This window comes from Cinclus cinclus, chromosome 2 (genome assembly GCF_963662255.1).
Source record: "Cinclus cinclus chromosome 2, bCinCin1.1, whole genome shotgun sequence".
NCBI lineage: Eukaryota > Metazoa > Chordata > Aves > Passeriformes > Cinclidae > Cinclus > Cinclus cinclus.
The window spans coordinates 92,239,355-92,253,067 of NC_085047.1; the positions used below are offsets into that span (position 1 = coordinate 92,239,355).

General features: G+C 41.4%; 1 protein-coding gene across 6 annotated transcripts in view; it reads right to left on the reverse strand.

The window, feature by feature from the left end:
* MCF2L (MCF.2 cell line derived transforming sequence like) overlaps window positions 1–13,713 on the reverse strand; it is a 141,208-nt gene that overhangs the window by 51,174 nt on the left and 76,321 nt on the right. For all 6 annotated transcript variants that reach the window (XM_062515086.1, XM_062515085.1, XM_062515084.1 and 3 more), the window contains exons 2-3: window positions 13,391–13,474; window positions 3,531–3,645 (exon numbers count right to left, since the gene is read on the reverse strand). In XM_062515086.1, coding sequence (XP_062371070.1) covers window positions 3,531–3,645; window positions 13,391–13,474 — 199 coding nt within the window. The remainder of the gene's footprint in view (window positions 1–3,530; window positions 3,646–13,390; window positions 13,475–13,713) is intronic.

The window sequence follows — 13,713 nt, forward strand, 5'->3', positions numbered from 1 at the left end:
TCTATTCCTAAATGCAAGATAATTTTTGTTTCATGATTAAAGTTTACTGTGAAAAAGACAAGAGAGTGTTTCACAGAAAAAAAACTTGTGAAATCCAGTATTTAGATTATACAAAAGAAGGACAGAGTAAGAGGTGACAGGGTCATGTTTATCTATAAAATTAGAAGGAACTGAAAGGTAGGTTGAGAGATTTCAGTTTTTCCTCTTTCAACACAGTCCTAAGATAGCCTTCTTTCACCTGGGAAGAGATCCTGAAAACCTGAAGTCACAGCTAAGATTTATTACACCAGTAAATATACTATTGGGTGAACTCTACTGCAGAGCACAGAAAGGTCTTTTCTTATGAGGCTCTAAGTAGCTCCTTACTGTCAACCCCATGAAATATAATTTCCCTTAACATGTGACTCCAGGCAGTCAGACAATGAGGTCTGAGTTACTGCTGCCAACCCCTTGCTGTGATCTTGTGCAGGGCCAAGTAGAACAAGTAGTTTTCTGAGGAACTGGGGTGGCTCCAGATGTGTCTGTGCTCTTAGAAAAGTCCATTTCCCCTTTGTCAGAACAGCCAAAAGATAGAATTACATATCTGATAAACTAAATGACAATAACCTGGGGAGCAGTCCATGCTTAAGAGCTGTGAGCTTCATTTCCATCCTTTCTGTAAATCTGCACTCCTTACACCTCTTTAAACAACTGACAAACTAAAAACTGCCTCCACGTCCTTTAAAAGCTGACCCAAAGCACCTAAAACATTATTTGAACCCTAAGATAGCAGGAAAAATCCTACCTTGTACCACCTTTAAGAGCACTAGAAATATCCCAATTCAAGAAGAACTGCACCACTGCCCCTCTTAGGGTTTTATACATGAATCAATATACTTAACATATCAATAGTAAAATATCTTTCACAAGGAGAGGTATGCTGGCATCTGGCTAGCAAAATTTCTGTAGTTTTTTATTCCTATAAAGCTGCACAAGGCCTCACAAACACAATTTTACACAGTAAGCTTCTGACACTGCTAGTGAAGATATCAGTCAGGAACATCACAAGCCCTTTTGAGATCCTATTGATTCTCAGACACAAATGCGGCACATTTATCAGTATCTTAACAACGGTATTATTGCTACAAGATTTGAAATTGAACTGTCATCACTTTAAACCTAGAGAACTGTTATATTCACAAGAGTGAATACCTTACTCTCAACATCTAGACAGCTGGGCTATCTCCTTTGTTTACAAAGAACAGCTCTCTCTTTCTAAATTTTTACGAATTAAAGAAACAAGAAAATCCTAGAAGAACAGCCAGACTTAAGGAACGACCACTTCTGGCTTAATACTCTTAGAGTAATTATTGTCAGGTAGGAGCAACTGACAGAAAAACCTCTGGAAAATCTGCTCCTATCCAAGTGGTGTGCTGGGATGCACTCCGAGCTCCCCCATTGTACAACATGCTGTTTGTTCTGATCAGCATTTCTCACGTGAACCCCACTCTGTGCAGAAGTTTGGTGGGCCACCATGAAGTGCACCACCAAGGACTTTCAAAAGGAAAAGCAGATGTGAATTCAGAATATAATTATTTGCAGAAACAGTACCCAAGATATGATCAAGAGATGCTTAGCACCATGCAGTTTAAACACCATGAGGATAAACAGAGAAAATGCAAAAGTTGCTTTGAGCTTCACAGTTTCATTCCCTGACGAACTAGGGATTAAGAAGTACAACGAGGAGGGGCTGGTTACATCAAGTACAACTTGATGAGGGTGCACTCCATGTCCTACTCCAGATCCTTGCCAAGGACATCAGGCAGCATACAGGAAGCCTGTCTCCAGATAAAACATCAGCCAATAAACACCTCTCTTTGATCCAAATAATCCAAGTACTTCCTTAACCACCTAGCAGCCCACCTGCCAAAATGTAACAACTCAAAGTGAATACAAGAGTGCTGGGGGAGACTGAGTTCAGAGTCTTGCTTAGGGTGAGGCAAAAGACGTGCACAGCTTTGCCTCACTGATGCACCCAGTATTGTCATCACAGAAATAGGCTGGTCAAGCACAATTACTGTTGTCTAATTCATGCTGGCTACTCCTGATCACCTCCTCCTTTTATGTGCCCAAAAGCATGTTTTAAAAGGACTCACTCCATAATTTTCTCACAGATCAAAGTGAGGTTACCTCTAATCTCAAAAACTTTCAAGGATTATGGAGAACAACAGTACTATGACACTGGTCAGTATACACACCAGTCTCAAAGCAGCTCATCCCAAACACTAGGTTTGTGTCAAGATTTCTCAAGAGATGCTTGACTTTGTCCTTAGCCATTGCTTGTCATTTTTCTCCTTGAACTCTCTCTCTGAACACATAGGCCTGGGAGAGATTGTCAGAGAAGACTGAAGTGAAGAACTCAAGTGTCTCAACCTCATCTGTATTGGCTGCTACTAATTTGCCCAGTCCATTCAGCACAGTTCTACATTTTCCTTGTTTATTCCTGTACTGCTAAAGCACCGGAGGTTTTATCAAGTGGTCCTTGGTGTCTCTTTTTTCTTGTCTCTCAGCTCCAGGTGTGCTTGGACTTTTCTGACGCCATCCCTACATGTTTGGACAACGTACCTACATTCTTCCTTTGTGGCCTGTCCCTGCTTTCACCTCCTGTATGCTGCCTTTGTATCTCAGCTCAGTCACAAGTCCACTTTCAGACAATGGGGTCAGTCTCCTGTTACATCCGTTCACGTTCCAGGACGTACCCTTCTTGTGCTTGGAGAATGCTGTCCTTCAAAACTTGGCAGCCTTCCACAGCAGATTTACTCTTTAGAACTGCTATCCTTTGTATCCCACCTACCAGTTCCCTGAATAAGCCCAAAATCTGCTCTCTTGAAGTCTAGGGTATGTACTTTAATTCTGCTACTTGCCTTCCACACCTCCATCATGATTTTGAGCCCACTATTTCATTCCTTTACAGGCTGTCAACAAAAATCACGATGTTTGTTGAGCAGCCCAATGGTAACACTACTGTGCCCTCTAAGAGAGTCAGAATTAATCCTTGGGCCTGCTCTGCCCCCTCGGGCAAATCTTTGGAAGTCTGCAGACACAACACATTCAGCTGAGCCAGGGGAACAGCTCAGGTAGAGAGGAAAAACCTCTGTATGTAGATAGAGCATTCCCTCATGGAGTAATATCCTGAGCAGCACCCAGGAATCAGCATGTTCTGCCAAAATTATACATATGCTCAATTAAAACACTGAATATTGCATTCTAAGATACAGTGAAGACACAAGAGGACAATGTCCATCATGGAACCTATATCCATACATACCAGGAAGTAATTTTCTGATGAAATATAAATAGCAGTACATAATTTATCTAACAACTACCTTAGACAGCTGTCACTAACCAGCACTTACTGACACTCACCATAAGCTTAATTTTCCTTTTCTTTAATTAAATACCAAACCTGACTTTTGCACCATATGTAAGAGATAAAATGTGAAAAGTCCCTTAGCAGATAAAAGGTTATTTGCTTCTAGACAGGTACTCACCTTGGAATGCTTGTCAGGTAAGTCAGGACATTCTGAAACTCTTTTTCAGGAATCTCACTGAAAGCTGGGTAGTCTGGGAAGGTGATAACAGGGCAGCCATCTCCCCCTCTTCCACCTACAAAAGAAGAAGCAAATATGTTTACATGCAAGTCTCTTTATCTAGACTGAAATTACCTAGTAATGAAACAACTGCATTTTTTTCTTTTTTTTTTTCCTTTATTCCAGGGCTCATGGGTGGACAGTTCGTTCTGAACAGTCTCTCTCCTCTTCAGTGCTTAGGAAGTTTTATAGAAAGGAATTTGTTACACCCCATTCACCACATTAGAGTTTTCCGGACAAATGCCTTGGCTCTTGTGAGCAGTTCTGACACCAGATGGCAGTGCATCTTTGTTCTGATAAACATCACCTACATGTACGTGGAAGCGATTAGGAGAAAGAAATCAACTCATTTAGAAACAAAAAAGTTAATTCAGAATTAAGGAGACGAATTTCCATCTTGAACTGAACTCAACCCTCTTACCAGCTGGAATTCATTCATGAATTCAACCCCTTACCCTGCTCAGCTGGCTGCTTTGCTTCCAGCTTGGTGAAACAGAAGGGGCAGAACATTAAAAGAAAGGGGCATAGGTGTTTCAAATGAGATTTCCCATTCCCAGATTTCATACAGAAGGTGAAGCAGAAGTGAACACCTCCAGTACAGCAGAGCTGCTGGTGAGCTGGATACCATTATTTGTATCTTTTCAGGCATTTGCACCACTGGGTACAAGTCACAGACACAATGCTTCCTCATGCATTTCACACACATTCTCACATGCAAAATGCAATTTCTTTTTAAAGGCATTATTAGTATTTCATGTCTTTAGCAGGTATATATTCCTAAAGACAGGTAGGACAAGAGGTTTGCTGAGCCCTAGCAACTGCATGAAGTTAACTGTTCTGGGGTGGCAGGAGCACACTGCTGGGAAGTCCTCTTTGCTGCATAGTTCAACAGGAGAAGAAAAACAACAAAAAATACACTTATAAAATAACAAGGACATTTTTTCCAACCTTGAAATCCAGTAACTGTGGAGAAACCAGCATCAAACTATATTAACAACACCTATTATGAGAGCAACAGTGATTTGTGAAGATTATTACCACTTCCAGTCCCTTTGCATCTCACCTCAGAGGAAAAAGAAGAGGAATATTTGACCTCAGATTCATCTGATAAAAGAAATCACAACTTCCCTCAAAACCACATGTAATTAGTAGGGCTCAAATGGTATCTTTATGTTAATTTGTGGTGAATCTGATTTCCATTTACCAGTTTACAGATGGCACGGTGCTATCACTGTGAAGCTCTTGGAATCAAAATACATGAAAAAAATAATGTGCTCTGGATGCATTTAAACAAAAACAAAATGCAACTACTACACAAATATCACAAGTTTGCAAACACAACCTTTAGGATTCATCCAAAGATGGCAACACTGAGTCAAGGGAGCTAATTTTAGCGATACAAATATTCACAACACAAATAAAAGTTCAGAAAAATTTTTTATGCTATTGGTGTTTGTTCTACCCAAGCTCTCACTAAAACATTTTCCTCTCTTGCTAAAAGCATGATAATGATTATATCTGTTGCTTATGAGGTGTTATGATCTCTCTAGAGTGACTATTTTTAGGCACAATCATACATTATTTGTGGTATCTTCACCGGTTACTTATTTTGTTCTACTTAATTTCTATAAATAGGACATATGAAACAAAAGAACAACAACAATAGACTTGCAGGACATGTCCTAAAAGCAGAAGTCTGCACTTAGGATTGTCAGGAAGTTCCCAGAGCACCATCAATTGTCAAGGGCAAATAGAGGCATCCTGCCTGGTGGCTGCCTATTAATTTTCAGTTTCTAGTACAGTCATCTGTAGTTATCTTGGGTGGAGATGACTCTGCCCTGAGCTCTTAGAAGGCTGTTCCTCACTGATTATCTTTTTCTTTAGTGTTTCCCTGCTGGGCCACTGGAGCACACATATACCTTCAAATGTTCCTCAGCTGCTTTTCACTCTCAGAACCCTGCTGCTCAAAAGAGTTTAAGGCAGAGTGATCTGAAATGCTACACATAAGATCTGTAAATTTCAGCTTCAACAATACTGACTTACAGAAGCTGCTCTCTATATTGAAACTTTATGGGTTGGACTCAATGATCTTGAAGGTCTCTCCCAACCTAGTGATTCTGTGATTAAATACTAGTGATTCTGTGATTAAATACATGGCCATCAAGGGAAGACAGGTCACTGGCCAAAGCAGCCACTGCTTTCAACGGAGCATTTGTCAGAGAAATTTACAAAAAGGGCATGAGAAATAAAGCAAAGCAAAAATCCTACAAATTGTGTTTATATTAAATAATAAAAAAAAGTTCACTTTTTAATGTGTCCTTTATTTCTTAAAGAACCTGATCCAGCAAGAAAATTTTTTTCCTTCATTCAGAATCATTCTTTTCCTCCTCGTTTTTCTTCACCTCTGCAAAAGCAGCACAATTCATAAAATTACCTAAAATAATAGAAGTAAATCAAGCCACAGAACTTAGCAGAAGGAGATAAAAAGTTCAGGAAGCTAAACTTTTAGGGGTTTAATTGTAGCTAATTTTGGTTTTAGTGAGAGGGAAAGCATTCAAGTGACAAGTACTGAACAATTTCACTTCTCTATCCTTTTTGAAACACAGGTTTAAGGCAAAAAATTCAAACAGCTTATTAAAACTAATTCATATAATAATCTTCCAACACCTCAGAATTATATACACCTGACTATGAAAAAAAGACACAAATGAATTTGTGAGTGCTAAAACTCATGCAAATAATTCAGTACATACAGAAAAATTTTTCAAATGAGTTATTGCAATTTTAATCACCACACAAAAAATTAGTAATTTAACAGCAATATTTTAATAAACTCACGTTGGTTGGTACAGTGACTTCATCTAACTACCTCAGTCCAAACCACTGAAAAATCACCTCTTTCTTATTCCCCTCTAGCTCAGAGTCCTGAAATTCCAGCTACAGCTGTTAAACAGCCTTAACTGATTTGCTGGACAAGTTCTGTCCACAGAGGCACACACAAGTCTGCTCTCCTATTTTCTAGTTTTACATAGGGATTGCACAACTAGAATTTAACAGTTTGTGTTTTTAAGACAATCAAGTACCTAAGAGCAATAAGAGCATTTTGTTAGTCTAATGTCAACTTTTTTTTTTTTTTTAAATATAATTTGGCTGCTTATGAAGGAGTTCAAGCTGCCTCAGAGGTGATTGGCACAGAAGCACAGCTCCTCCTGGCACCCCGACTACCAGTGCTGGGGTGGATGCTTAAAGGGAAGGTCCCCTCTACCCACCATGCCACCGATGCCACATGGAGCAAGTGGATTGCCCTCATCACACAGCGCGCCCGTATCGGAAACCCAAATCGCCCTGGGATTTTGGAAATAATTACAAACTGGCCAGAAGGTGAAAATTTTGGTCTTGCCGATGAAGAGGAGCAAGAACAAGTGACCCGGGCTGATGAAGCCCCACCATACAACCAACTGCCAGCAGATGAAACTCGCTACGCTCTTTTCACTGACGGTTCCTGTCGCATCGTGGGGATGAACCGGAAATGGAAAGCAGCCGTATGGAGCCCCAAACAACAGGTTGCACAAGCTACTGAAGGAGAAGGTGGATCAAGTCAACTTGCTGAACTCAAAGCCGTTCAGCTGGCCCTGGACATTGCTGAAAGAGAGAAGTGGCCAAAGCTTTACCTTTACACTGATTCACGGATGGTAGCCAATGCTCTGTGGGGCTGGCTGGAAAGATGGAAAAAAGCTAACTGGCAACGTAGGGGAAAACCAATCTGGGCTGCTGATGAGTGGAAAGACATTGCCAGTCGGGTAGAGAAGCTACCCGTAAAGGTCCGTCATGTAGATGCCCATGTCCCCAAGAGTCGGGCTAATGAGGAGCACCAACACAATGAGCAAGTAGATCAGGCTGCAGGGATAGAGGTGTCACAGATAGACTTAGACTGGCAACACAAGGGAGAGTTGTTCCTGGCTCGATGGGCCCACGATGCTTCAGGTCATCAAGGCAGAGATGCTACCTATAAGTGGGCACGAGACCGAGGGGTGGATCTCACCATGGACAGTATTTCCCAGGTTATCCATGACTGTGAGACGTGTGCTGCCATCAAGCAAGCCAAGTGAGTGAAGCCCCTCTGGTATGGGGGGCGGTGGTCCAAATATAAGTATGGGGAGGCCTGGCAGATTGACTACATCACGCTGCCTCAGACACGCCAAGGCAAGCGCTACGTGCTGACCATGGTGGAAGCCACCACTGGATGGTTGGAGACCTACCCTGTGCCTCACGCCACTGCCCGCAACACCACCCTGGGCCTGGAAAAACAAGTCCTTTGGAGACATGGTACCCCTGAGAGAATTGAGTCAGACAACGGGACTCATTTCAAGAACAGCCTCATAAACACCTGGGCCAGAGAACACGGCATCGAGTGGGTGTACCACATTCCTTATCACGCACCAGCGGCTGGGAAAGTGGAACGGTGCAATGGGCTGCTTAAAACCACCTTGAAGGCACTGGGTGGGGGGACTTTCAAAAACTGGGAGATTAATCTACCAAAGGCCACTTGGTTAGTGAACACCTGAGGTTCCACTAATCGAGCAGGCCCTGCCCAGTCTGAGCCCTAGAGAACACCAGATGGAGACAAGGTTCCAGTGGTGCACATGAGAGGTATGCTAGGAAAAACTGTTTGGGTGAACTCTACCTCCAGCAAAGACAATCCAATTCATGGGGTGGTTTTCGCTCAAGGGCCAGGTTGTACCTGGTAGGTGATGCAAAGGGATGGAAAGACCCGATGCATACCCGAGAAGACCTTGTTTTAGGGTGAACTACCTACGATACTGTGCCTGTATCTGTAACTGCATGTATGTCTATAATTCTAAGATTTTAATTTGATGTAGCATGATGGTAGGGGAAAATTCGGGGTGGATAATGTTGGGGGTTGGTTCTTTCCCTTTTCCCTCTGTGGAATTTTCCCCATTGTCATGCTAAGATACCTGTTGACTGGGCCCTGGTGGCAAGGGGGGGGAAGAGAGAGGAGGGAAACCCCACGAGATTCAAACATCCAGAAGAGGAAGCGGAAGGCTCTGGCTCATTTCCCCCACAGAGTTCAGACAAGGACGATCGCTGCCTGTGTCCCATCCCTGCCATCCTAGTGCCAGGAGCCATCCTCACTGCTGTCAGACCCTACCCTGCTGCCTTCTCGCTGTAACCTGCCACCATCCAGCACTCTGCTGAGCATCAGGACCGACACCATGAGTAGAGGGCTCTCTCCATCTCTCTCTCCCCCTGGGACAGCGCTGCCATCACCCCCAGCCCTCCTGCAGCTCTGCGGGACCTGCCCACCCCCAGCACCGGGAACTGCAGCTCAGGGAAAAGGTACCTGCAGCCAAAAAACACTGGGACTGAGTTACTGTTCTGTTTGTGGGTAATTTCATAGCTGTTGTTGTTCTTGTTTGTCTTGTTAGATATACTAGTAAAGAACTGTTATTCCTAACCCCATATCTTTGCCTGAGAGCTCCCTTAACTTCAAAATCATAATAATCTTGTAGGAAGGAAGGATCACATTTTTCAGTCCAAAGGGAAGCTTCTGCTGCTTTCCTTAGCAAATACCTGTCTTTCAAACCAGGACAATGACTAAAAGATTATTTTGTAATGTTTCCCTAACTAATCTGCTCCTGTTTTCATAAAAAAGGAAAGGTATTCTCAAAAGTGCTCTGACTACCTCCACAAAAAGGAAGTAAGTAGCTGGATATAATTAGATGGCAGAGCAAAGAGTCTTCTGGCCTGATTCTATAATGCAAACGAAATAGTATTTGGACCATAAGAAAAGACATGATCCCTATGTTGATCAATGTGCACATACAAGATTCAGGAGCATCATCCTTGTCGAATGACTCAGATCTACAATGTTAGCTCAAAAGACACTGCTCAAAAATTGCAGTCCTGTCAAAAGTGAAGTCCTTATGTGACTGAGAGAAGGGCTTACCTCAGATTTTTTTTACTATTGTAGCGGTTCAGCTATTATGCTTGTGCATTTCTGATAAGGAGTTTCTCCATTCTGCTTGCATAATATACTTAACTGGATAATTCAGTACTTGAAATTACATGTAGACTTCAATGAGGGAGTAGATAAAAGCTTCACTGCATATCCTTTGCAAAGAAAAACAGATTCAAGAGGAATTTATTAAAATGTTCTTTCCTTGAAATAAGAAGTTTTACTTGCATAACTTCACAAGCTGCGTTTTGCCCAGGCTGATCAGCAGTAAATATACTGGCTTAAAAAATGGATTGCAATACATAAATTTGCATCTGAACATATTCGAACTGGAAATTTCCCAGCCAAGGATTCACTTTTTCTCTTTATCTTTTCCTTTACTACACTTTTGCTTTGATTTTTTTTTTTTAAATCTCTACAGATAGTAGGTTTAGCACAATAAATGAAAAACAGTAGTTAAGATTACACCTCTGCAAGGCAAAGACTTCTAAGAAATACCTCTTCCACTGTCCATACACAACATATTTACTGTCTATATTATATCAGCAACAAAAATCAGGCTGATATTTTTAGCTAACTGTTGCAATATGTGTGGTACAGAATCCACTCAGAAATTCTCAAATGTAATTTTACAAACTCAGCAGCCAGAGCTACTTCAGTGGGGGCAGTTTGATCAGTGAGGAGTGGTCAGGTCATTCTCACAGAGGACAGCAAGAACACATCCAAGAAAATAAACTCAGACAAAGTGAGATGCTTACTATTTACAATGATAAAGGTATAAACACATATGTATGTATTTATAAATCAAAGGTATAAGCATTTTGAAAGCTAGTACCAATGCTAAATTTTTCAATGGAGGGAAAGACAACCAAGAATCAATAGGCAAAAATGCAAATAGCATGAACCCATATTTGCATTTCCTTTAATTGAAACACTTTGAAGATGTTCAATGCATAAATAGGCTTTCAAAGGAAAGGGAGTTAAATAACTGGTTCAGAACTCACGGTGGCCAAGAGTTTCATTTGCACATCACACAACTTGTACGATTTAAGATGCATATCAACATAAACAGGTATGCTCTTCTCCATCCACATTTATTTTAACACACACACTGTGGTGGCAGACACACACAAGACTGGGTGGATATCAAAGTCATACAACTATCATGGAAAGAGAATATACGTATGAAAGAAAACATAAAATGTGAATGAAAGACTGTGAGGAACACATAAGGAACACATTTTCCAGAGACTTTTAAACGGACCTTATACGGTCCTTCATGTAAAACAACAAAAGTAACTATTTTAGCTCAGATAAGGACCTTGTCCCACAGAAAGAAGGCAAAACGTAAACAGCAGTGCCTGAGGTAAAATATTAACTTCCGGGTTTATAAACTTTCTGTGAGAGTGACTAATTACTTGCCTCATTCACAGCTTGCACCACCATTAGATTTAAGCTGAGCACAACTGCACACTCACTGCTGAGCAAGAGCCAGTCTGCAGGAGTAGTGAGCACCTTGATTTCAATTGATGTATTTACTGACAAACAGAAGCATTAGTGGAAGTTTTCATTTAACTTTGTTTCATTTCAAGTTTAATTTGGATGTTCCTGCAGCATTTCTATTAGAATCCAGCACAATGAGGGACACAAGTAAGAAGTGACCCCGATTCAGACCAACACACAGAAAGCAGCTCAGGAAGGGCTGCAGCCTTCAGGCACAGAAGCAGACTGGGTTTCATTCCCTATTCAAGCAAGTGTCCCATGAGACCTAGATACATCCTATTAGAGAAACTAAAGTAATTCTCAAACACACATTGACTTGCTGTTAAAAAGCCAACAGCAAAAATCAGAAATGCATCTAAGACATTCAGCAATATCTGCAAATATGTTGTTTTACCAAAGGCATTAGTAATCTATGGAATTTCATTTTAATGAGTTTTATGCCATGTATTTAGATTGTATTTCCAAGGCAGCTTAGTAATAAGCAAAAAAGTCCCATTCATGCACACTGGGAATGTCTTAAGTGGCCTTAGAGCAAAGCCCCTCTTAAGCTCAACTCTAAAAAGAAGTGAATTGTACGTAAATCAACTATCAAAACATTGGCTCTGCTCCTTCATTCACAGAACCTGTAAAATCACTATTTGGTACAGCACAGAGAATTAACCATCAACATCTTGCAGGAGAAAATTAGGACAAAAAAAACCCCTGAATTCCAAAGTGAAATGAAAATACCTAACACTCAATTTTCCCAAGAATAATAAAATACAACAATCTAGTCACAGTAATGCAGCTGATCTATTCCTCGAGGCACATAAAACAAAATTCTAATTGACAGGAGCGTGAATAGATAGGAGAAAATAGAATGAGGAATGGCTCCTCTTACTAAGCTATACTGCCAGGTGGATTTATTGAGTGCTGAAGATGGTTGTGGATTTGTGAACTCAACAACTCACGTACCACAGTCATCAGTTTCCCCCCTTACTTCAGAGGGGCAAAATATAAACCCTTCTTATAGTTTCACAGATAGGCTGATTTGTGTATAACACAATTATGAGACATTTTCTGCCCAGGGATAAGAATGAGCTTGGAATGTTAAAAAAAAAAAAATCCAGAGAAGAATTGTAGTTTAAACACTATAACCTCAAATGAAGCATGAACAGCCAACTGCATAAGAAAATCTCTTATTTTCCAAGTTCTACCACCACCCAACATAAAACAGTCACTACTGCAGACCCACAGTTAAGCCTGTGTAGCAGAAATAAATCATAATTAACAGTTAATTATGAGTACAACAAGATTCAGTGAACTCTTGCCAAGTAAAGCATTACATTGCTTCATTCCCCTGTGTCTGGATCTGATGCAGGATGGGATTTAGAGGGAGAGGGAACAGTCAGAGTCCAGCTGTAGCTCAGAGAGGTAAATTTCCTTTATGCTGAAGGATGCAGGGCAGCTCTGCAAAGCCACTGATGCTCTCCCTTTTTGTGGATTGGAGGGAGGGCAGGACTGGGCCATAACACTAGCAAGTTCACTGCTGCACACCTGCAAGAGCTTTTACAGGCAGAAGACAGGAGAACAAATTCAGAAGCTTATCAGGCACCTTCTTCCACTCAGCCTGACCAGTGAGCAAAGGCTCCATCTCCCTTTGCCCACGATCAATCTCCCTTTGCCGTGGGCTCAGCGTGGAAGCGGACCAAGCTCCGCAGCCAGGACATGCACAGCACAAACTCCAGCCCCATCCCCTCCTGGGCACAGGTGACCCAGGAGCAGAAACCCTCTGTGCTGTGTCAAAGTGGCTGTGCTGCTTTTGGACACAGCCTTATACCCAAAAGCAGGTCCCTTTGCAGAAGGCAGTCAGTGATACGAAGTCCAAATCTCGATGCTACCCTTGCCTGAGCCCAGCACTGGCGCTGTGGGGGAACATGGTACCGTGGTGCTTGCACCACCACTTTGGCCAGGACCAAGCTGTCAGCTTGGGCTTCAGTATCAAACATGACAGCCAAGCCCCTGGCAGCTGGGGCTGTGAGCTGAGGACTTCAAGACCATAGCAACCACCAGAGCATCCATGCTGCAATCTCCAGTCAACTGGAAAATTACCTGTAATTTTAAAATTTCTATTATACTTTAAAAAAATCTTTAAACAAATCCTTAAATAACAAGTCTTGGCACCCTGCATTTTCAGTTACTCATTGATTTCTTATAAAATAGTCCTCAGGGACTGTGAAAGGACAGCAGGCTGAACTGTGCATCTAAGCAACGTGTATAGGAGGGAACACCATAGTCTTACCTGACAGATAAGCAAATTGTTTCTTTAATTGGTCCTGAATATCTGCAGCATAGAGGGGAATGATATCCTGATGCATGATTTCATCTGTGAAGAGAAAAAAAATTGCATTGCGAAGTCATTTCATGCAAAATTTCACAGCACATATTTAAAAAAAAAATCCCTAAACCACAAAAACTCAGAAAACTGTCTAACTTTTGAAAAACACATGAAAATCTTTGGAGTCTTTCAAGTGTTTGCCAAGGGCAAACTCTTCTTTGAATAGCACACTAATAAAAGAGGAATTTACATTTACTGACTTTTAGAAGCTGTCACTGAACAAAACA